Below are 26,352 nucleotides of genomic sequence, written 5' to 3' on the forward strand. Positions count from 1 at the left end.
ATTTCCCTTAAATGTTATCATCAGCGTTTAGAGCTGCAGTTCTCGTGTCTTTATCACATGTTTGATTGTTATCCTCTGCTTTAAGATAGCATTTTCAATGCATTGCGTCTTGAAAGCATCGTGTCATTCTTCTATTTTAAGGGATCGATGTTCACAACGAGCAGTTACGTAGCTTTCAGACAGTTTTCTAAACTTTGTGTTTTCTCTTGATTTTTAATATATAGAAGTGTCTTTTTCCAGATGTATTTGTTTGTATTGTTTAAAAGTTTGATTCTGTTGGGATGGATAAATGTTTGTATAATTTTAAGCCTTTTTAAGCATGCATTTTTCCATCTTTTTGAGTTTGTGTGGTGATAACGTTGTTATGAATCTGACATTGTCTGCAAAAGTACGGAGTTTTAATTTGTGTGCATTGTGGCATTTTGTTGTCTTTGTCATATTATACACAATTCAATGAAAATTTAGTAACATTTAAATGTCATCCGATTGCTTCAAAGTTAGTAATAATTAAACAAGATTTAGAATCGTTTGATCGCATTTCATTACTTTTGTCTTGAAAATATCTTGAATTTTGTGTTGTCTTGTTTTTGCATGATTGTTCTAACGTATCGTAATTTTTCGCGTTTAAGAAGACCCTTGAATATTGCCGTTTGGTTGCATGAACTAGAATGTATCTGTTGGTTTTGTGTGTGTTTTGCAGTCGAGAATGTTCTCTTTGTTGCACCGATGACCTCTCAGGTGCCGCCAACTGGTAAATTTCATGAATTTCGCAAAATCATCACAAAACATGTTTTGAAGGCTGATATACCGATTTTTCTTATTTTTGACCCTGACCTAAAATTTGGAGGGGAAAGTGAGAGCTGTTCGTAACTGCCCTCCCACTGGCATACGCTGAAAATATGCCCTCCCACTGAATTTTGATGCCCACTGCCCTCCGGTATCTACAGTCTGCCCGCTCCCCACTCCCCACAACAATTCAAGCTCCCCGCTGCCCTCTCCCCACTACTGAAATTTCCCATTGCAAACTAGATGCCCACTAGGCACCCCAGAACAACGCAAAACCGTGCGAGCAGTTAGCAGTATACTTGGAACATTGCTCCCCTCTAAGTTAGGCGCTTAATTTCTCCTCAAGTTATATCAAGCACGCCGCTTTCCCCTCTCTCTACGTATTTTCCGGTGCCCACTGTCCAAAATTTTCTCCCCGCCCGCTGAAAGTATTGAAATTTCTTCCCCGCCCACAGTAAATATCGATATTTTCTCCCCGCCAGCCGATTAGTTTTGAAATTTGCCCGCCCGCTGAAAAACTTCGCACGAACACCTTTTTGCACGAACAGCTTAGTTGGCGGCACCTGACCTTTATAGATAATGAGGTCTAACGATATGGTTTCTTGAGAAGAGCTTTCAAAATTTGAAAGTGGGATGCATTTTTTATGTTTGATATGAATTCATTAAACTCGTGTTGAGTTCAAATGAAAATCATACGACATCGTCTCTGAATCTCAGTCAGAGCGACATTTGTTCTGTGTGTTGCTGAATTATTCTCATTTTGTCTCGTGAAATGTAATGTCGGGAATTTCTGGTGAAGCTGGAGATCCCATACTGCACCCAAATATCTGACGGTAAAATTCATTGTCGAATTCAAATGTATAGCTATAATGTATTTTGTTGTTGGTTGTTTGATTATGTAATCATTTGATGATCTGTCCTGATTTAATGCTCTGTCGACTGATTCTATTGCTTCATTGTGCGGTGTATTAGTGTACATTGACACAATGTCTAGTGTAACAAATGTGGCATTGGCAATTTTCCGTGTAAAATCTGTTGTATCTTTGATGTACGTTGTTTATTTCTTCACGATTTGTTTGAGAAAATAGTCAATGAATTCTGATCTGAGAAAGCTAGGTTAGACTGCATCATCCACTTATAATTGGGCGGCCTACGAAATTATTTCCTGGTGGGCGTCATTTTGTTTTACTTGTATTTTTAGCATGAGGTACCAACTTGAAGTGGTGTTAGTATTTTACTGCTAACTGAAATAATCGCAATGGCTAATCAACACTTTATATAAAACAGCCAAACATAATATACACTGACAATGTACACAATATCATACACAAACGTAAACAACGAAGATATGAACGATGTGTTGAGTTGCTTTCCCTTTATTACGTAACAATAAATACGATAAAATGAAATGCGGTGCCTTCCGTGTACATATTCCACATAACTGAACTGAAACGGTCGATGTAACGCAGATGTGGTAACAAACGATCATCCATCAAAAAAAGATTTCTAGAAATTGAAACAAAAATGACATCAATAATGCGAAAGGGCTATTCAACACACAACTATTTATAACAAGATTGGAATTAATTTGGGATAATTGGATGGTGAAGTAATGTCGGTTTAATTTTGCAAATTTAAGCTCATCTGCTTTTCTTTTTACATGTTTTTAAGAGTACTTTGTAATATTTCAACACTCAGCTATAGGGCACTGAACATGTTTGAGAAAATTTGAAAAATATGAAGAGCCAATTATCCAAAATTAGTTCCAATTTGTTTCATATTTTCTTGTTGTTCTGCTAGATGGGAATTAAGCAGGGAAAGGTTACAGTCTGCGTATCCTCAATAAAAAAAATCATTTGCAAAACAAAATCAGATATTTATCCCCATAACGTGAGCATCATTCGTATTTACTACACAATTTTTTGAATATTAAAAATGAGTCAAGATATTTACGATTTAAATGAAAATATTCACTTAGAATATTTTGAATACACGTTTTGAGTTCAAAGTTCTATTCTATATGCAAAAGCCTTTCATTTAATATATCACTTGATAGTTTAAAAGTAAGTTTAGTAATTTTATATCGGATTCATGCAAATTAGGTATTCGTTTGCATTATGAAAATTAAAGACTTACGGCCCTATTTGGCAGCTGCATATCGTCAATTTTAGTGAAGCAGAGACAATAGGCTTTCAAATGACCTTTGATATGGTTGTATGATGCGGGTCTATGTGTTAAAATTATTAAAATATCGTTATTCAAAAGGGGAAAATATATTGTCCTTCCTTAATACGAAAAACATTTTAAGTAAAATGATTTTAATATCTCTTTGTATATCCATTTTGTATTCTTCATGCAAATACCTTTCATTTGATATATCACCCGATAGTTTAAAAGTATGTTTATTACATTAGAGGGTTATGGCCCTACTTGACAGCTCCAGATCGTCAATTTTCTTGAAGTAGAGATAATAATGCGGCCTTTAAATGATATATGATATATGATATATGATGTGGCTGTATGTAAGGTTGGTACATTAAGTGTTAAAAATAGGTAAGCCTGGCGCTCACCTAAACATGTTGACCTGATTAACAGCAACAGCTTAACATGTGAATTTGATTTACAGCAACAGATACACATGTTGATCCAACTACAAAGCATCTCTGAGTAGGTGTAAAGCACCAGCTGTTGAAAATGAGACTGTTGTCATTTGAGCATAGTTAGCTGTAGTGCAATGTAGAACACACTAGATCAACAAATTATTTCCAAAATGGAACAAAACTTTTCTAATGATCATTAGTATGTATTCAAAATCTGTAGCATTAAAAACAGCCTGTGGATCATTTTTCTAGGGTGAAAGGTAATCATAGCAGCAACATTTAATGAATTTTTATTCAAGTTGCAGAGGAACGGTGAATTTGATCATAGAAGTGTCATATAGTTTTGGCTTTCTTTGCTGTACTCGTGAAAACTTTCCCATGAAGGATGGCAATATCGTTTTTCAGGCCAAATATGTAGGTTTTCTCGTTCCCTTTGCCAAAGGTTTGCTTGTATTTGGCCTCACTTTCTTCACGGTTGAAAATTTGAGTCAGGGAATTAGCTCGGAGAGGTATCTCTCACAGGATGCTACTACGCAGGGACGTCTTAAAGTTGAAGTGGATGAAGTTTATTGAGATGCAAAGTATGGACAGTTCTTGATTGGATAAGGCTGCATTCAAAAATAACGATTGGGGAGGGGACTGGAGGAATCGCGATTGAAATTTAATTTTTTTTCAGATCATCCCCTCAATACCCCCTCTATATGATCACAGTTTTTCAAGTCCCCTCCCCCGACTATCACAAGCCCATATATCAGTAAAGGATGTTCGCGCAGAAACAATAAACACGTTCCGCTCGCAGATATTCAACACTACCTGTTATTAGCAGTTTGTAAAGTCATATTCCTAAGGCAAATTCTTAAATTGATTAATTTAAAAAAAACCACATTGATCGATTCAATATACCGCATCATTAACAAAGGTAGAAAACGATGGGTGAAGTTGCCCTCACTTTCCTTTATATAAATCAAGCATAGTGACCCTATCTGTTTTCTTCAATATTTGATTATTCTCATATGCCAAAATGAAAAATCCCCGATAACTTGTAAAGTCTTCTGGTGTTCCATGCGTTGCTCTCTGACCTGATCTTGTATACAAGTATGTTTCGCTGTGATGAGAGTCGTTTGACCAAAACTCTTCTTCAACTACCATGTACATCAGAGTCAGAGCTATCTATCACTGCCCAGGTATACAGTGAGAGTGACACTGCAGTAGCAGGGCGGTACCTGATAGTGACACTTCCCGCAGGGAGTAGCTGTATTAACTTTGATAATTTTGACAATATTTTTGTTCAGTTTATACAACTGCGTTCTTGTCATAATCCCTGCAGCATGTTGACTTGTCCAGTATTCAGCTTGCTAACACAGCCTGTGTATGTGTACCATGCATTCGTATCACTGACAACTGACTGTCAGTCTGGACTCTAATTAAATTATCACCTAATACATATTTGTATATACAGGCTTTGTCAATAAACTTGATATTGTGTGTTTGAGGATGCTGTAGAGAAACAGCAAGAAACTGTAGTTGATATATTGCACAGAAATATTGCAAAAATCATCAACAGTTGCAGCTTCTGCCCTGTTACTAGGCTCAAGTTTGTTTTTTTACGACAAATCATACATGTTTAGATTTTTTCAATATAAAAGTCATGATATGTGACAAAATGGTTCTAGACTTCGTTAAACTATTACAAACATTACAACAATTTGATGACATAAAAATGGTATACATTTTCATTGGAATTGGAAAATGTAAAACGTAAAAGGGAACCAAAAAATTTTAAAGTCCCCTTACAGGCAGAACAAAACTCTCAATTCCCCCACTACCAAAACTTTCGAATCCCTCTGAATTCCTCCAGCCCCCCCCCCCAACCATTTTTTGTGAACTCAGCCTAAAAAATAAAATTCCAATTACTTGATTTGGAGAAAGATTTTAAAATTTCAAAATTGGGAAAAAGATTTTAATTATTCTACTGAGTCTGTAAACTAACCGACGCTTTTTTGTATTTATGATATTCTTGTGATAAAATGCCGACTTCTAAGAATAGTAGTTACTAAAGTTACTCGGTCAAGATTTGATTATACATGTATGAGCTATCGTTTCATTTCAAAGTTAATCAAGTGTTGACTAAATTGACGTAATCATATCGGTGTCACAACTTATTGTTTGAGCTTTAGTGTTCATTCGAGTACCAGTATCATTGTCAATGTCAATGTCAGTTAATCATCTTTTGTCCGTACTTAATGAAAAGTAAAGTTGTTTTCTTTTAACTGACCAACCGGTAGCTGCATCGTATGTTTATTAACACATTGGCAATGACGCTTTAGTTGATCAAAGAATGAGCTTCAATGTTTGACGACTACAATGGTTATTATATTACCATGCCCTGCCCGTCGCATTTTGATTGGTCGAGCTGAACCACATGACTGACCACAAATACACAGTAATGGTTTGTTAAATGCCCGTGAATATGAATAATAAGATACACAACTCAAAGTATCGTAACTTTACAGCTTAAACGTAAATCATAATCAATCACAAAATAAAATGGAGCACTTGTAGGTCAAGTTGAGATACTTTTTTCTGAAAACATCTCCTGTTTTGCCAAATTTTTACAGCGCGCGTGACAGTGCCTCGCGTACTGCTCAGTTTCTGGGGCCCAGTTCTCATTCGCTCCTGAAATTTTCAGAAATTTTGACGGTTTTCTTGGGTTCGCTGTTAACATTATGGAAATAACAGACTCCGCTCTGACCATTAACGTTTATTTGTGGGCGCGGGCTCGAGGAAAGCCAAATTAACTGGCTCGGCAAGCCTCGCCCGTTAATTTTTGGCTTTCCTCTTGCCCTTGCCCACTAATAAACGTTAATAGTCAGCGCGTCGCCCGTTATTTCTATAGTATTCCCACCTTCCTGGTAGAATGTTCGTCATGAAATTTAACAGAATTATACTTATACCATGTAAGACTTTCACCTGAAAATTACAATCCCAGCACTTGCCTTCTCTAAAGAAATCGTCCAAATTTTAAAATAAATGCTTCAAAATTGTTTTTCCCAATGGTAACACTTGTTTTTTTTAATGAAATAAAATAACAAAATACTTAAAGCTCATATTAAACGGAAAATACAATAAAATAGATGTGAAATATGAAGAGATACAAAATTCTCAACTATACCATCACCAAAATGCATTGAATTCCTTGAAAATAAAAGTTACACCTCTAACCCGATTGAAACTGAATCTGTACCGCTAACACCCATAACGTCACTAAGATAGCAAAGATAGCATACACGACGTTTCATATGTATACATAACTGAGGACGATTTCTGGCCATGATGTCCTCAAAGAAATGTAAAACTTTACAGATAGCAAACAGAGATGAATAAGTCCAGTCATTGAATCATGTTATCAAAAGGGGTCATAACGAACTGGAACACATCACACACTCACTCCTGTGCCTACGGAGTTGCTCGCACACTTAGTTATCCCTTCATAAAGGAGACTGTACAATCACACAGCTTTTAAAGTTTTTCTCACTCGAATTCATCTACATAATCAGTTTCTGTTCCAGCCCTTTGTAAACACTGAAAATCAAGCATTAATCAGTAAGTAATATGACATTTTACAAATCAAAAAAGCGATCAATCAATACTGTGTAAAAAAAATGGCAAAAACCTCATTAATATGATCGTGACTGTCATAAACTTTCACTTTGATGTTATTAAAACGAAGTGATACTGATCTGTTTTTTGTTATTATTTTTCAAAATGGTGAAATGTGATGTGAATAAAGCTTTGCTAGAGTCCACAGACCATCAACATTAATATTTTCACACATTTTCCGGGACTGTTTTTTGTTTGTTTGTTTTTTTTTTTTTTTTTGCCATACAATGGTTTGTTAGTCCCCACGGACACTTTACGGGGGGACTTATAGGTTTGGTCATTTCCGTGCGTCCGTCCGTTCACGCAGATATCTCAGAGATGCCTGGAGCGATTTCATTAAAACTTGGTACAAGGATTACTTCATATGTCATACAGATGCACGTCGATTTGTTTTGTGATACGATGCAATATGGCCGCCAGACGGCCACTTTATTACGATCTTTTCATGTACAGAACCATTACTCAGGCATATCTAAACCGATAATATTCGAAGTTGGTACAAGGACATTAACCTATGTCATAGCTATGCACGTCAATTTGTTTTGTGATACGATGCAATATGGCTGCCGTGCGGCCATTTTGTTACGATTTTTTCATATACAGAGCCATAACTCAGGCATATCTCAACCGATTTTATTCAAAGTTGGTACAAGGACATTGACCTTAGTATCTCATACATATGCACATTGATTTGTTTTGTGATACGATCCAATCTGGCCGCCTTGTGGCCATTTTGTTACATGTTTTTGATGTCCGGAACCATAACTCAGACATGAATCAAGCGGATTTATACAAAAGTATCACAGGCCTAATGAAGAGGACTCTATCCTCTCTGTGGGCCTGTAAAAAAAAAAACAAGTGGCCGCTGTGTCATCAACGATGACTTGTTAACAGTAGATTATACTTGAAACCTTACTTTTTTTAATCAAAAATAAAAATCAAGGGTTACCTTGCAAAATTGCGTACCTTAGAAACTCAGTACCAAGTTGTTACCGACACTTGAAATCTCTTTGTTAACTTGTGAGGGGAAATATAATTGTCGACTTTCACAAAAATTACAAGGTGAAAAATACATTTACTCGATGAGTTTTTAAAGGAGCTCCCACAAATAGAAGACTAAAATTAACACGTTTTAAGTTAGAGATTTTGAATATCTGTCCCTAGAGACACATATTCTACCTTAAAATATCACTTTCATGATCTGATACACCATATCAATATCACCGCCATTATGAAACTGCTTGATTCTGCAGAATGACAAGAAAAGACAAGAAGAGAAGTCACATTCAAACATGTAAAAATCTGTGTCATCCCTGTGACGACATAAACTCAACCATTATGAACGTTTGAGCTGCTGGTTGACAAACATTTATAGGAACACAAATAGATTTCAGCCAATATCAAAATGAATAGCAAGGGCAACTTGCACAAAATTGACGTGAATGTTGCATAAAGGCGAGGGTACCAACTGAAAGAATTAGCAAATCAAATTTTGAAGAAAAGAAAAGTTGTTCAACACAGTCTCCTCTGATTCATCATCATTTGAGCAGCAGTAAGATGGTGATTGTAAAAATGGTGACAGGCAAAACATTTTTCATGTAACAGGCAGTTGTTGATGTGACATACATAACGACATTTTATAATGGCAAATGTGAATATTCACATAGCATACCATACCATGAATATTAAATTTAGACATAACTTAGTTTTTGGTGCATACACGTGTGTTTGGGTCATATTAGAAAAATTGCCAGAGGTGGAAGTCACTTTTTCTCAGGAGTGGAAAACTGTGAGGGGGCAATTTTCAGGAAGTTGGTCAAACAAGGGACCTTTCATCCCCTGTTTGTTACGTGACCTGTCCCTTGGCGGGCAGATTTTATGTAGGCAGAAAGTATTGTTAGTAAAACACGATTGGAACTAAGTTTGGATAATTGGATACTGAAGTAATGTCTGTTTCCTCTGCAAATGTGAGTGCATCTGCTTTTCTTTTTAAGTTATGCACTTGTTTTTATGAGTAATTTGTAATATTGTTACATTAAAACTAACATTTTGAGAAAACCATAGTACACCTAACATTTTTAGAAATTTGAAAAAATGAAGATCCGATTATCCCAAATTAGTTCCAATCGTGTTGTAATTAAAAGTATGATCCGGTGCGTCGCTGCTCAAAAAAGAATATTACATCGTCACATGGAAGATCCATCAACAGAAAGTACGAGCAAATGATTTAAAATGTGCTGATTTTTTTCTCTAAAACTGAAAGTGATGCATATATTTTGGCATATGTGACTATTTATGAGGATATTACAGCCCTCCACTTTCCAGGCATTCCAATAACATCAAGATATTATATTGAGTTCCTTTCAAAATAAATAGTGAAAATTATCAGCCAAACAAATAATAACCAGGGAAAAGTGCACAAAAATTGACAGCTTTCTATTAATCTATTTTATGCAACTCAAGGATCGATATTTTTTTGTCTGAGCTGTCCTTTTCCATTGGTCATTAGTTCCTAAGCAACCAGCAGGGTGTACAGTAGGATTTTTTGGATGAAGAAATCTTCCACAATGAATGTTAAAAAGTAACTTGAGGGTATAACGAAGGGTGCATTTCTATATTTGAATTTTATCAACTTGCATGGAAAGCTGCATCCAAGTTAGTATAAGCATATTGTATTGGATGTTTCGTAGACTATGTCAAGTGTAATTCATACATGTTAAAGGCCAGGGCTGGGTATAGCTAGCTGCCCCTGTTGGAGTTAGTTCATGCAAAGCGTGGCTTGGTTGGCGTCACACTCGATCGCTCCGTAAAAACCATGCCAAAATAATGGTCACAGGCGAAGAAACTTAGGCGTCCATGCACATATACCTGACTATGAATGTCTAGTGATTGTATGTATCGATAAAATCTTATGATTTGAGCATAAATAAAGCTGATTTTGATCGATGAAGGTATTTCTCTTTGTCTTCAACTTGCGTGGCAAGCGGCCATAAGAAAGGTCTGCAAGCTGTCAATCAAAAAAGGACGCGCTACAGGCGTGAATCGGTAAACGTTTGTGATGTCAACATGTTAGATACGGCACAGCTTTGTAATTATATTGGGAGACGGCAGTGCAGATCCGCAAGCACAGGCGCTCTGTTAGATAGATTTTCGGTTCGATCTATCGATCCCGTAGTCGATATGCCCACGACTGCAACCTAAACACTCAAGAATTGTTTAGCAGGAAAGCTGCTCCACCCTGACATAATACCAAAACTTTTAAATGAATAAAATACATGATATTTCTTGGACTATTCATTTCTAGTGTGCCTATGGATATACGAGTGTCACATATCACATGTGTGCAGTGGACATCAGCAAAGGCATTGCTTGGGATATGCTTTTACAGACAGATAATGACTTGGTGGTGTTTTTCAAGGCGAATCATGATTGAAACATTAGTTCTGTTTATTTGAAGTTTGCAGGGATTATTTTTTAGGAGTATAATCCCTTTCCATTGTTCAGCATGTTTTTCTCGTGAAAGAGCAGCTGGCAAAACATTCATGATTGTGAATACCTGTCCATTTGTATTCTATATCTGGTGTGATAAACAAGCACATAAATAATTGTCATTTTTTGGAACAGCAGGTTCTCAATCAGTCACTGTGATTGCTTGAGCTAGCCAAGCACAGTGTGAAATGACAAATGAAAACAAACTTCATTTTGCAGAGTGACTTAATGTATTACTGTATAATACAGCCTGCAGCAAATGTCTATGGACGTAATGTAGAACAACCACTCCAAATCATATCTCCCTATCTGGCAATGTAAATTGGAAGGCTAAATATGGTGATGCGATTTGGAGTGGGTTATTCTACAGTATGTCCATAGACATTTGCTATGGACATACTGTAGAATAACCCACTCCAAATAATATCTCTATATGAACCCTTTGAACGCTCTAATTTTTCCCACCAAATTTTAGTTCAACATTTTACCAATCTTTATGAATTTTTCTGTATTTGTTTTGATAATTTTGGAGCAAATGGACATCACGTTTAATTAGCTACAGTTTTTATCAAAATTTCGGCAAAAATTTGAAAAAATTTGACTAGGGTATATTTTGTAAAGGCTACAAAAATTGACTTTGGCGCTCAAAGGGTTAAGCCTGGCAATGTAAATTGGAAGGCTCGACACCTAAGAAAGAACAGTACCAATCCAGGTTATACATGTTCAATATTACTGATTCAAAGTTCATAGGTCACATGAAGTGTGTATTATAGCTACACCACCAACATGACTGCAGCAAAATATTAGGCCGAACAAAAAAAAATTGTGCTGTTCCGATAACCCAACCTACCCTATTTTTAACCTGCTGACCCTAAACTTTTTAGAGCTACACGGAAGTGAAAAACAAGCGACCTAGCGGCCGATATAGAGCCGCTGTGTTTATGAAGAGAATAACTATTTTTGACACATGTTGATGAAGGAGATGGAAATCTTTGATAGGTCAATGCAGTGGCTAGAAAAAAGTGGCTAAAATAGCTGCAAAAATACACAATTGAAGATTTCATCATACTTTGAATATATCACATCGGATCATCCCCAAGAACATGTCAACCAAAGCTATCTGATGAGTTTTTTGAGAATAAAATTTTCTGACCAAAAATGGCAACAAAATTGCCCCCAAAAATAAAAATTGCAGATTTCATCATAATTTCAAAAGATCAAATAAAGTTCATGTGTAGGAACCTGCATATCGAATTTCAAAGCAATCAGACCAGTACTTTTCTAGAAACACATTTTTTGACCAAAAATGGAAAAATTGCCCCAATTGCAAAAAATACGAAATTGCAGATTTCCTCATTATTTCAATAAATATCATTTAGTTCATCTATTGGAACCTGTATACCAAATTTCAAAGCTATCAGATGAGTAGTTTTGGAAATACACATTTTTTGACCAAAAATGGCAAAAATTGCCCCAAAACTACAAAATTGCAGATTTCATTATAATTTCAATAAATATCATTAAGTTCATCTGTAGGAACCTGTATAATAAATTGCAAAGCTATCAGATGAGTAGTTTTGGAAATACACATTTTTTGACCAAAAATGGCAAAAATTGCCCCAAAACTACAAAATTGCAGATTTCATTATAATTTCAATAAATATCATTAAGTTCATCTGTAGGAACCTGTATAATAAATTGTAAAGCTATCAGATGAGTAGTTTTGGAAATACACATTTTTTGACCAAAAATGGCAAAAATTGCCCCAAAAATACAAAATTACAGATTTCATCAGAAATTCAATATATATTACTTAGTTCATGTATAGAAACCTGTATACCAAATTTCAAAACTATCAGACCAGTACTTTTTGAGAAATACATTTTTTGACCAAAAATGGCAAAAATTGCCTTAAAAATGCAAATTTGCATATTTCTGCACAATTTGAACAAATCTGAAATAGATCATCCCGAGGGACATATGTACCAAATATCAAAGCTATTTAACCGGTAGTTTTGGAGAAGAAGATTTTTAAAGACTTTTTTACCAGAGAAGATTTTTTACCAAAAATAGCAAAAAATGCCCAAAAATACAAATTTCACCACGATATGAATAAACTTAGGTGAGGTCACCCCAAGTGAACTGCATATACAATTTCAAAGCAATTGGACTTGCGGTTTCAGAGGAGAAGGCAATTGTTGACAGACGACAACGACGGACGACGATGGAAAATCAACCTATTTGATAAGCTCTGCGTCGCTGACAGCGGAGCTAAAAAGAAAGAAAGAAAAAACCCGTAAAATCACGTGTTCATTACTTGGCATTTGATTTTTGCTAGAACAAGGATGTCTTTTATGTTTTTCCTTTTATATGTAAGATACATTTCTCTGGAAATGTTGTGGCCAGTGTTTGACCGCTCTGAACCCCTGAAAAATGCATATTTAAGATTATAAATATTTTGGAAAATTATTATTCCTGCCGACCTACCTACCCTACTTTTGAAAACCATGTTATCAGAACAGCACAATTTATTTTTTTTGGCCTTATTAAAATAGCAATAGTAGGTCAGGAAATGAGAAAATGCAACCGAGAATAAATCAACACAAAGTTTATAGACTCAAGGGAATATTTATTACTTCATACCAGTAGAAAGACTATACAGTTCCATACATGTAAAAATGTAATAAATTGAGAAATGTTGACGCAAGTTGCATCGAAAATTCAGCAGTAACATTAGACTCTCTCACAGCCCCTCGTCCGCTACGCAGCTCTATCCTCAATCATATGGTGATGCGCCCTCAACGGTCTTTCTAGCAAGCTAGGCTCACCAAGCCAGCTGGGTTTCAGCAAAATAAAAAAGTATGGGTGGAGTTTTCACAACCAATCAAAAAATCGAAAATAAAATCAAAAAAGTAAATGTTAACAGCCCCTCGCCGGCTTTGCCAGCTCGCTGAGCCGAGCTTTGCTCAGCTCAACTGCTGAGGGCGGTATTATGGTCTGAGGTAAAGCCGGCAAGGGGATGTGAGAGTCTACGGTAATATATGCTATGGATGTGTATATCAATTTAGAAATAATGACATCATAGGTTCCTACGTCAAATCTCCCTTATGTGTTCAGCATTTTTCCTCTTAGAAGGCATAGAGATAAAAAAATTACATAAAAAGAATTAAACTGCCTCATTAAGTCTTAATGATGGTGTATTTACTTCAGGAACCAAAGACTGCATTATGGAACAATTTAGACAGAAAGATCTGTCGCTCGTAAAGAGCGCCCTCGAGTGACAGATCTTTCAGTCTCAGTACAATTCAACTCTGATAGAAACCTTTTCACAGGAAAAATGAAAACAATTAGCGAAAAAGTTAACAGTATGACTTATAAAATACATGTGTATGTTATGCTATGAAATAAACATACAACAATACATTGCAATGACCACTTGGTTACATGAGGTACAAGCCGACCTTTGACCTTCAATTCCTATACCATCTCACAATACAGGTACCTTTGAGGAAAGAAAAATGTATCATACGAATGGAAGAAACAAGCATAGTACACTGGTCAAGCAATATTACATGTTTTTGTCTAATAATGTTTTGAATTTTAAGTGGTTATGATTAAGAAAATTATGGCACTACCTTATCTCTGTGTAAGGTTTAGAAAGCTGCCCTTCTTGAATTTCATCTCATAGTATCTGAAAATCGTACACTGAATTTTCAACTTTACAAATATTTTATATACACTTAAGTCTGTTGACACAGGCATGAATAACTTTTGTGCGTACAGTCTGTGATCAATTGTTTTCAAGGCATTTCAGCTCATTCAGGGAAATCACTGACAGAAATGTACAAAGAATGTGTGCAGGATTAAGAGTTCAAAGGGCGCCCCCTATGGGGGCCCTCGGAAACTATTCAGACTTACTGTCTAGCAAGATTGTCGGTATTAAAACTACATGTGATGACATTTTTGATGAGCTATGATTTTCAAATTTTGCATAGACTATCTGATATCACTTTTATACAGCTGAATTAGGACACAATAATCATCTTTGACGTGAAATCTTAACTAGAATGTCACATCCAAAATGTTATGACAGCAGAAAGATGAAAGACAGTCTAATGGTGGCTTTCTTTCTAAATGCAAGCAACATGCACTGACTGTTGCTGACACACGTTCTGTGTATTGCTGCACAGCTTTTGGTCAGATTGTTAAATATCATCACGGCTTGCATCATAACATGAGGCGATGACACATTTTCATCATTCTTGAATGCACTAATTCAAAAGGTCATCAAAAACAGAGAATAAAAAATATACTTTTGCATATTCATGACAGAACTGTATTCATGACAGAACTGTGACATTGATTTGAATCAACTCTGTAAACCAAAGTCCCTACTTTCTTTCTGCCCGGGTCTAAAGCCCTTATCAGAAGTTACAACATTTTTTTGCTTCCAAGAGCATCAAATATGTGTGGATGCCAAGTACAAGTAGGTTCATTATTTTATGCTCAAATACCAGATTAAGACCACTTGATCACAAAATTGACCTCCAAGTAAAGCAATAATTTTCAGTAATTTACACCCTCATTCAAATTAATCCTCCTCTTCCAAGTGACTGCAAGAGCCATATGTAAAATTTCAAATTTCATTGAAAGTAAACCATATTTACGATAAAATTGCCGTTCTTACTAGTAACATGTACCTCCTGTTTGGTCCATCTGAGCAGGGCTATGAGTAGTCAAAATACGGATAAATGTTTGAAATATTATGTTATTGTTTGTTGTTTTGGATTTGTAGTATTTTGGTGAATGTCACTGGTAGAAAGAGAATTAAACTTAGTAAAAGTATTACAGTTTTACGACTGAGTGTTGCATTTTACACATCATGACTCCAGTAAACGTACAAGATGCCGTACAATTCCATCACTGAATCTGTCTTTCCGCTTAGATTCAGAGCTTGTTCAAACATAAATGAGAGTATACTTTGAATATCGCTGTGATTAGCCAATGATAATATTGTACCTATTACATTTATGTGAATAGTTTATGGGAAAAACCTGCGTAAGATCAAGCAATGATGACACATATATACCAATGCATGAACTCTGTACAGATCTATTGTAGAAACTAAAGGACAATATAACAATCAAGTGCAAGAGGGATGTTGCTTAAAGTTTCAACATTTTGAAGAGGATAGTCAGAAAAGGGCTAGAAAAGCCAAGTAATAACTATACATGTTAATTTCCAGTGGTAGAAATTGTCACGCTGATATTGAACTACATCATTGCATGGTGTATCTTAGCTGGTTTTCATTTTCTCAAACAATGCACATTAAGATTGTCAGTAAAATATCAAAGAAACACTGACTTGTGACTGAAAAACTGACTTATACCTCTATCAAGAAGAGAAACTGAGAGAAACATAACAAGCTATTGACACAAGGTGAACAGAGACAGTTTTGTCATGTACAGTGCAATGAACAATTGATGCTATACAGTAGTGGTGGGTTTTAACAAAGACACTCATGCAATACCATGACCATCGTCAGCACATCACTTCCTGTGATTCTTCCTGGGATACTAGAACTTCTTAAAAACAATTTACATTATTTTTTGAAACAAGTCTGTTTAATAAATGGAATAACAAGATTTCTCTTGGTTCTTTGTACAGGTTTCAGAATATTTCCTGTTGGCTTAGCCTCTGAGCTCTTGCAATGTAACCTTTCATCTTAATAATTCCTCGGCATTTCACGAGGGCTGAATATCGCAGACTCCATGATGGATACCAGTTCATTCCATCTTCTGGGTGGCATGTGTCACTCATTAGGTCCCTGAACACTTTTGGTGGTAAAATGTCTATCAGGGGAAATTGAGAGAGAAAGGAAATTATACTAGGATTAATGTCATTTGAAACAGCTTCAAAGTATTCTCTATATATCAGTTTAGAAGTTACAATAATATTTCACTGAGAATTTTTGTCAAATGTTTTGTTATGGGGGTGTTTGATGAGTCTGGTGGTGAAACATCAATGAGTGCATTAATGTTAAAAAATTGTATTTTATCTTCAGAATCCAGAAAATGATTATTTTTATTGTTTATTTACAATTTAACATTTTTCTCAGTCTAACTATAATTCTACTCTTATGATAAAACGCTGTATAATAGAAAGAGTATAGTTTCCATCTTGTTGCGAAGGTTTTCCACATTAGGTTGTAATGACTGAAAGCTCCAAACAACCTGCCACCAATTGTTTTTGGTCAGTGAGTTTTTCAAAATGTTTATTTTCAATAGATGCTCTTACAGTTAACCTAAAAGTAGTATTATAGTTATCACTGATAATACAAAACACCTGTTTGTACTTGTTTGTCTGGTGTTGTCCTTAAAAAACATTTTGATTATTAAATACTCTTATGTTTTCACATTAGAAAATAGAAGGCTCTCTTTTATAAATGACTGCAGTATAACCGTCAGAAAATCATACCATGCTTTACATAATGTGATGTCTTATTACCATTTCACTGCTGTGACCTTTACTTTGACCTTTCACCTAGGCAGGTCAATAAGCTATTGGCTGAAGAGGTAAGATTGGGTACAGGAGCTGGTGGACTTTGCCCAAAACACTACTGTTTAAGAACGAAGGTCATTCTCTGCAGTGGTTCTTTGTGACTGGCATTGGGTTTTTATGGAGGCTTTTCAAGTTGCCTCTCTAAAAATAAAAAATCTAAGCTGAAATTCACTCAGTTTTGAGCCTCTACATTTGCATATACTCGATAGAAATCCAATCCTGATGTTTTCTGTACTGTACATGTACCAAGCCAGTGACTGGTGTGTCACAAATGATATACACAATTTAAATATAATTTGATAAATGAGAAGTTGACTTTGTTTTCATCAAGAGGACTCCAATGATTAACCCTTTACAGCCTACTAGTGTTCATGTGGGAAAAGAAACTGAACTCACATACCTTTTGGATCAGAGTGGGTCAGCAATTGTATCTCTTTTTCCTTGGCATATTCTGTCAGATCTGGTGGCATCTGACAACAAACTTGTAAATTGACTTGGTTGATTGAGGGCTTGATCTATGTAAACAACAACATTTATTCCGCATTTCAGCTAAGGTTTGTGAAATTCTTATGTACTCAAAAGGGTAGTATTATATGTACATAGTTTGTAATTTTAAAAGACAATAATTTTTGATGATATTTTCATGTTTTGTTCAAGAAAACAAGTAATTTTCTTGTTATTCTCACTACAGTGTGAAATGACAGTTTTCAATACTTGCTCAGATTATCATATACGCTGCCAGTAATGCCTAATCATGGCATCCTTTTACGGTAAACATCCAAGTAGGTGGGTCAAAGGTCACCAGTTTTGGGTGTTCCCAAAATTACTATGTACAAGTCCAACTTGCTTTATATTAAACAAATAAAGTAGCTCCTGCTCTTTGTCTATTATGTAAATGACATCAAAATTTTAAGGGGTTTGAGAAACAGGGATATTTTGGGTAGCTTTGTACTGTGATAGTGTGTTAATCTTGGATCACTTTTTCTCACTAGTTTAATTGAAATCCTTGCATGTTCCAGCAAAATTTGTAAGTACGAAAAGCAAAACCTGTGCATGAAAGGGCATTGAGCCAGCACGTAGTATATGTGATAAGACTGGGATATATTGTTGGTAAAATTGTAGGCATATGACAGGTATATGATAAATTAGTCAATAACCCAATATTGCCTGTTCCTTGTGTCTTATCAGCATTTATGTCATTTGTGATGCGTCAGACACTCGACTTCACCCCTTGAATCTGACGCAGCACAACTAACACTATAACACAGCTACAGATGACACTGAAACTAACTGGTACTTTACTCAGGGGAAAACTTTAACCTGTTGTATTTCATGATCAAGAATGCAAATGAGGGTCACTGTCCAAAGTTCTGGATTATTACAGAAGCAGTAAGCTAAAATTTATTAGGTACCTACACTTGAAATCAAAGGGCTTCCAATCTCATTATTCATCCAACCTTATGAATAAAAATGAAATTTTCAGTTTTTGACAAAAAAAAAAGAGCGTGAATACTCAACAGCTGTAAAACTGAGTCACAGAGCATATTGTAGACTACCAAAGTATGGTGAATTGGTTTTTGTTTGAAAGCTGTCCCTGAACGGCTTTTTGCCTTAAGGAAAACAAAATATCCTCAGCTTGATTTCTGACCTTTGGTTCAGGTCAACTTACCCTCGCCCAATCATGGAGTTCCTCCAGCATTGTTTTGTCTAGGTCACTGACCCCAAGGGTCTCTATCTTCCCCTCATCCACCAGATTTTCCAGAACTTCCCAAACTGGTTTGAAATGATCCACTGTCAGATCTTCTTCCAATGGCCTCTCCGGCATGGACAAGAGAAGTAGGTCAACCTTGTTGACATCAAGCTCACTGCATACTGTTTTATGGAGAAAGACAAAAATGCTGTTGAAGATATTTTTTCACTAGTGTCACTGCATTTCAAAATATATGGTACTCAGATACTTGAACAAATTTTGTGAAAAATTCTGGCCTGAATGAGAAGCTAGAGGTTGCTCTATGGTGGGCCATTCGGAAAAACAATGAATGACCTTCCAACATAGACATAAAACATCACAGGTTGTTGTGCAATGCTGCTGTAGAGATCAAACTCTACAGAACAAGCAAATAGGTTTGGACCAAACCATAATGGTAAAAAGGTTTCAAACTACACTGGGTACAGGTACAGATGTTACACAATGTATGAAAAGTCTCAATACTTAAAATCTACTGTATGACTATCTGCTGGCTTGTGTTAACCCATTTATCAACAAATTTTGTAAGAACCCTATTGTTTCCTGTGGACAAGGTGGACTTCTGCAAAGGGAAATGTGTACTACAGCAACGTTATTCACACTCGGAATATGCTTATATGTACCAGCATTTTAAACACAAGATGACCTTTTGCAGGTTGAGAGTTACAAACAGTGATAGCCTGGCCACAGTTCTATGTGTAGCTAACAATGGTAACATGACACTCTGAGAGGGTAGTTTGTGCAGCTGATATTATTATTATAGTACCTGGGATGAGATGTTTGCTGTGGACAAACACTTAACAACAACAACCTTGTTGACAGACTCTACCTTCAAGCAATCAAATCTGATATAACACCTTGTAAAGAAAGCTTTTGAATTTAACAGCTACTCATAGATTTTACAAAAGACTGGTACAAAAAAGAGTCATGAAATTAAGTGTACAAGAAGAAGAAAATAATGTCAGCTTCCTTCCAGTGCTATATCATTCCATAGATGAAATGCTAAGTACTGTGTACTTGCAAGTAATTAGGAAAGAAATTTATGGGACATCATTTTCAACACAGAAATAGAATGACGATACCATTGTGATATCTATCACTGATGAAAAACTCAATAAATATCAAGACGTGATGGCGCTACGCCTCGTTTGACACAACAAATATGTCAATTCACATTTTTGCAAACACCATCAACCATAGCTACTCCATACCAGAGTTACAATGCAAAGAGCCAGGTGATAAATGTGAAAACTGCAAAAAATAAACATAGCTTGCATGGAAAAAGATGCGACACAACAGAAAATGACACAAAATGTTTTATTTGTACAGAGTCTGCAAGGAAAACCTTCAATTCTTTCCATCAGAGTGTGAAGCTAATTCTTTTGAAATTTTTTGCAATTGACATGAACAGGTGAGGAAGCCACCTTAAACTCAGGTTACGAGCAGTTCCATCCTGTGTCCTTCCTTATTCTCTTTAAATATTTATATACAGGATATATTGATGCAAATGTGTATTGTGGTCAAGGTCTAAGGGTTGAATAAAATCTGTCTATTGAAGATCAGATGTCTGGCATACAAACACATTAATACCTCTCCACGGTCATTGTGACCTGTCTTACACTTATAGTGACTGTCACTCTCACCAGGACACCTCATCCAGAAGAACAGATAATTAAAACTACCACAGATAATTAAAGCAACCAGTTACAAGTGGGCAAGAATGTAACCTCTCTCTACAGAGGACAATTAACTATTTTGTTGGCTTTTGTAACTCTCAAGGGCATCTTAAATAGACAGCTGTCTCTGTCAATTGCAACGATAAAACCAGGAGCTCACAGACAACCAGATTTTATTGCTACTCTGTATGTCAATGTATTTGGAATAAATTGAAAAGTAACCCAGCGCAGTATTGTCATGCCATTCAAGTCACAAGGTCCAACAAAACAAATGAAATGCAAGTGGTGGCATAGGATGGGAGGTCACAAAATTGAACAAAAATCAGACTGCTAAGTTATCTAGTGGCTTTAATTATGAGCAAGATAACTTGGAAAATTTGTCCTATCAGAAAATGACTGTTTTTATATACACTCCATCATCCAATGTGAATGTTCTGATATGAATTCAGCAATGTTTCCTTAAAGTCTTTATTGCAGGTCGTCTTTGCGATTTGTTTCACAATTCAAAAGTTCAGCTGTATGCTTATCTTTTGATGTGTACTTTTATAACTTTTAACTACTGGTTTTTTATTGAGTTATTTATTTATTTATTTTTATTCTGTATATGTCCATGTATTTTATTCAATGCATGAAAATCCATTTATGGATGCATTGACTTGAAGTAATAAAATTACAAATTACAAATTATGAACTAATTTCTGATGGGTCATGCCATCTTACCTCTTTAAAATGAGTAAAATCACAAAAGTGGCGCAAAACTTTGCAGTAGAAATTTCACAAGGACCAAGTGGAAAAGGTCAACATTTAGATGTTTACATGTATGAAAGTTCTGACATTCTGTTTCATCATTGGTCCTACATTTTTTCGATTTGATATTTTTCCTTTGTTTTATGCCAATGCCTGGATGAGTGAAATTATTATGTAAAACATGTACCACGTCAAGCTTGTACATCACGTGGTCAGGTGACATGTTAACTTTTGGTGCAAAAAGTCAGGTAGGCAAATAGACGCTAACAGAAGTTTATGTTGACCGTGCTAACCTATGACCGATCTTGATGAGTGCATGGATACCTGAATAAATACTGAATACACAAACATCTCAACAAGTTGGCTAAACAAACCATGTCCAATTAGTTTGGAACCACAGATCAAAGACAGAACAAAAAAAAATCGGGCATTCTAACTTGTAGCATATGAAACAGCAATCAGGCAGCCTAGGCATTTTATATTATCATTTTTGAACAATTGACCATATGGTTTTAAAATTTTGCTGAAAACTGCAAAACTGTTATTTGCCCAATGAAAATATGGTAACCATGGAGCTATATTTAGCTCACCAGTGGTACTCTCATCAATCAGATTTATTGTACATGTATCTTCTTTCTTTCAATTTAATTTCAAAGTGTGACATGTATGCCGCAAAACCTGCCACAGGGTATTATTTGCCATGCAATGGCTGTGTCAACCCTGTTCCCTGTATTGCTAGGTACATGTATCAAAAACATGGAGGCATACGGCCATACCAGAAATGCTTATTCATTGGTCAGGCTGGGAGCTGTATATGTATTTATGTATGAAGAAGGATAAAATTTCACAATTACATACAACAGAAGGGAGCTATTTGATATTTGATATGAGTCCAAAATATATGTACATGTCCATATTATGGTCTGAGTGCTAAAGATTGTGCACAATATAATCAAGCATGTAGTACATTGGTAATGTCAAATATACTATTGGGCGTAAATAAAAGACTTTAGAAACAGACCACATTTTTTGTAGAATTTAACATAATCAATGTATCAAATAGAACAATGAAAGAGTTTAAATTTCTGTATAGGCAGAGTGTGGTATCATAGTGTGTACATGATTCCTGATGATACAGTACATTGTATTGTATGTAGTATATATCTCACCTCTGTCAAGGGCTTGCCTCATCATTTCTGGCTCTATGTTACATGCAAACAGTTTTACCGTCACTTTCAACGAGTCTCTCTCTTCGCTGGGAATCTTGTCGATGTATTTTGTGTCAAAGCATGCCACACTCTGTAAATTTCGAACATGATCTCTGTCCACATGTTTTAACCAGCTGTTCAATGTAGCAACAAGACTCACATTTAGCTGTGAAGAGAAAATTACAATTTTTCCATTTTGTAATTTAGACCTAACTGGCACATGAAAACACACTAAAAAGGACAATTTGGTGGTAAGAGTTTGATTGATGCTCAAATGTATGTCATTCACACGTGACATCCCCTGCCAGGAAGCAGTTGCCATAGAGATCTGATGCAAAGCTTACTTGAGGTGTCTTTGAGCGGTATTCAGTAAGGAGGGTTAACATGGATAATAAGGATACAAAATGTAAGCTGAGAAACCACGATGGATTAGGGAGCTTTATGAACTAGCCTTTAAACTAGATTATTGAAGTTGACAGTAGAATGTGCCTCTGGTACAGATATTCAAACTCTAAAACTTTCACAATCCATTTTTGGTCTACCTCTTGTAAGTGCTCATTTTGGAGCTCATGGATTAAAAAAGTTTTAATAGGCTTACTTTTATGAAAATCAAAACTTCAATTTTTCTGCATAGGGCTAATAAACGGATGGCGGCCATTTTTAATTGAAAGTGTCGGTCAATACATGTATTGGGTAATTTGTTTCTCCAGTACCATATTTAGCATGGCAATGATTTGAAAGGTAATGGTTACAATTCTCTTGTGGAAAATTTGAGCAAAAATTTAGGACTAAGGTCTCTCCTTTTCTCCACCACCATGTATACCAAATATGAATTTCAAGGTAATATTCTTCTGGCAAAGATCTATTCTGTCTTGGCTATAAATATCTCTTCAAATATTGCAAGTTAGAAATGGCATAAAACAAATTTTGTTGCATTAAAAAATACTTAAAAGTCAAACTCTGGCATATTACTGTCCTGACAATTTATCACGCCGAGAGAAATTTGAGGAGGTATTGTATGTACAATAGTTAGGACTCACTGTCAAATAAATGCACCTTGGAGAGTGATGACTCTGACATTTTGAAAACAAGAAAACTATTGATCATGATGATATCATGCTGACTGAGTTTTATGCGTACGTGTCTACATTCCCTACATGTTTCCCTTTGTGACAATTTATTAGTTTTCTTGGCGTACATAAAGGTCGCTTTGGAGACAGTGAATAAAATGTAAACAATTATTTCAAAATTGCCCACAGCAAGGCAATGAAGGTTAGAAATTGCTAAAAACCAATTTTATGTTCAGAATAGCCTTGAATTCAATGGCAGTTAGAATATTGATTTTGTGCATGGCATTCCGCTTGCTATGTACAAGAATTGACATATTGTTAGCAGTATAGATTTATCACGGTTGGATTTAGAGACACTTTTTCAATGGTAACACCTTTCCTGTTCATACTTCATTGATTTTCTTGATCAAGGAATTGATTTATTTTATTCATTCAAATGGTTCCTATATTCTTTACCCGGAAGAGGAATTATAGCTACTTAGTTGGTTAAGTAGTCTTTATGAAAATAAACAAAAAGTCAGTGAAAAATAATGACTCAGCAATTTTCCTTTCTTGCAAAATTCACCAAATTGTCTCTGATCAAGGTCAGGGTACAGTCTTTTTCATTTTCTATGCTGAATGATGATAATGTTTTTAAAAATTAAACTTTCATTGTACCTACAAGTATATTAATTTTCTACAGACAAATAATCATCAATAGCTGTTTCACAGATCTCTGAAGGCAGTAACTTGGATAATTGAGGAGGATTTTTTTGATATGTTTCAAGTATTTTTGCATTACCCGACATCTTTGTATGAAGACTCAACTTGTTAAAATATAATATATATATATATATATATATATATATATATATATATATATATATATATATATATATATATACACATATATGTATGATTTGTAATATATATAGATATGTGTATGATTTCTAATTTTCAGTTAATTTTGTTGTAATCACAAAAAAAACAAAAAACAAAAAGACTGCTGACTGTGGTAACAAATTGAATTATTCAGGGAAGACACCTCATAACTTCACCAGGGAGATAGAAGTTGACATGCAGAATGAAGAAACTAGAAAAATCTCAAGAAATACTGGTTCTGTCTCCATAAAAATTTAATAAACACTTTGCACTGAACATATCATTTGTAAATGATTGTTTGTGAGACAGTTGTTTGGTGTGCTGTGACGTTACAATCATCGAAATGTTATGCAACAAACTAATAGGGACAATCATTACAAAAATGTTGTCCTATTAATATATTAATAGAATAACAATTTACTCGTGTGCCTAGCTTTGTATGTTTTAATTTAAATACAATAATAATGGTAATTGTCATGAATTTTGATGAAGTTTTTTTGACAAAGCAGTTTCCTTTCTGCAGAATGAGTGATGATAAAGAATTTGAATGAAGGTGTTTATATTATTATTCAAAACCTATTCTTTCTCAGGTATAAAGCTTTTACTAAAGTTTTTTATTAAGTAAATATCATGATAATAGGCCTTGTAATGCAATAAATAGCCAGTCATAGGCTGGTATATGTATACCATGATAATTCATGAAAGAGAAAAGCGTGGCATTCGCGATCAAGTTTGATATATACAGTCAAGAATATTGACTGCTATATCGTGACATTTCAGGGGTTAAAATGAAGGGTCACATGTGTCTGATGAATTGATGAAAAGGCCTGTGTTGTTCATCAGTTCATTCATCATGATAAGAATATGTAATTATTGATCATATTCAGATATGAAGCGCAACTCACAAACAGGACAACTTTCTAGTTTATATTGAGCATCTTGTGGTGAGTTGCTGTGAAAAGTATCTAATCTTGAATTTATAAATGTCCAAAAAATATCAGAACCCCCCTGCATTATCAGTATGCATATCAAGTATTGTTTTGAGTATTGGTAGAATTCAAATGGCTTTATCTATTCTTCGCAATCATATAGAAATTATTACTAAAACAAATTCATGAAACATGAAAAGGGGATAAGCACAAAAAACAATAACTAGCTTTTCATCATGACTTGCATTTTGCATAAATAAACCCTACTACTGTAAGCCGTCATTGTTTTGGTTATGCAATGCAATCATCCCATCTCAGCCAAGCATTTAACTACATTCGTGGTCTCATCTGCAATGTGTGAAACACTGCACCGAAGTAGATAAAGAGTGAAGTGTGCCTTTTCGGGATCACAAAGGAACAACATTGTTGATTGCGCTGTGTGCCCTAATTGAGTAATGAGGCCGTTGTCGGGTCAGCCCAGTACAGGTACGCTTTGGTTTGTTGTACCGGTTTACAAATAAACACAGTTACAATAAGCGCAAAAGTGACCTTCTTCCTCTAAACCTCAAAAAAATTATGACACCTGAAAGGCGGACTCACCTCTTCAGCCGGGGAGCGCGTGGTTTTCCTCTTCAAGCGGTTCCAGTTTATAATATTACCGCTATGTATTACAATACTCGTCGCTGACGGTATCACTGGTGTGTCGAAGTCCGCCATCGTGACAGCTCTGGTCTCCAATCACGTGAATACAAGGCTTCGTAGGTTTTGGTTTCAACCATTTTTCTCAAAAAATAGTGGGTGGAGAAGCATGGCTTCAATGTAGATTTAAGTTAGTTAGTTCATTAGACAAGGTAAAGGTATCTATTGATTAATCAAACCAAAGTGTAAAAGATCAAATGTTACATTAAATAATCTCTAAAAGGTAAGCATTAACTTTCTTTAACCGTATATCTAATGCCATCACACCTTCAGTTTGATGAATTTAGTTTGCTCTGGAGACTTCTTCCGGGTTTTCCGT

The 26,352-nt window shown here is 35.4% G+C and overlaps 1 protein-coding gene across 1 annotated transcript; it reads right to left on the bottom strand.

The window, feature by feature from the left end:
* Positions 1-13,143: 13,143 nt before the first annotated feature.
* Positions 13,144-26,313, bottom strand: LOC139114640 (glutamate--cysteine ligase regulatory subunit-like). Its single transcript, XM_070676477.1, has 5 exons — positions 25,935-26,313; positions 22,436-22,640; positions 18,766-18,968; positions 17,497-17,611; positions 13,144-16,387 (listed from the first exon to the last, which is right to left on the bottom strand). Exons 1-5 carry the CDS (start codon positions 26,049-26,051, stop codon positions 16,206-16,208), a joined length of 822 nt encoding a protein of 273 aa, XP_070532578.1. The 5' UTR covers positions 26,052-26,313; the 3' UTR covers positions 13,144-16,205.
* Positions 26,314-26,352: the final 39 nt, after the last annotated feature.

This window comes from Ptychodera flava, chromosome 16, assembly GCF_041260155.1.
Source record: "Ptychodera flava strain L36383 chromosome 16, AS_Pfla_20210202, whole genome shotgun sequence".
Taxonomy (NCBI): domain Eukaryota; kingdom Metazoa; phylum Hemichordata; class Enteropneusta; family Ptychoderidae; genus Ptychodera; species Ptychodera flava.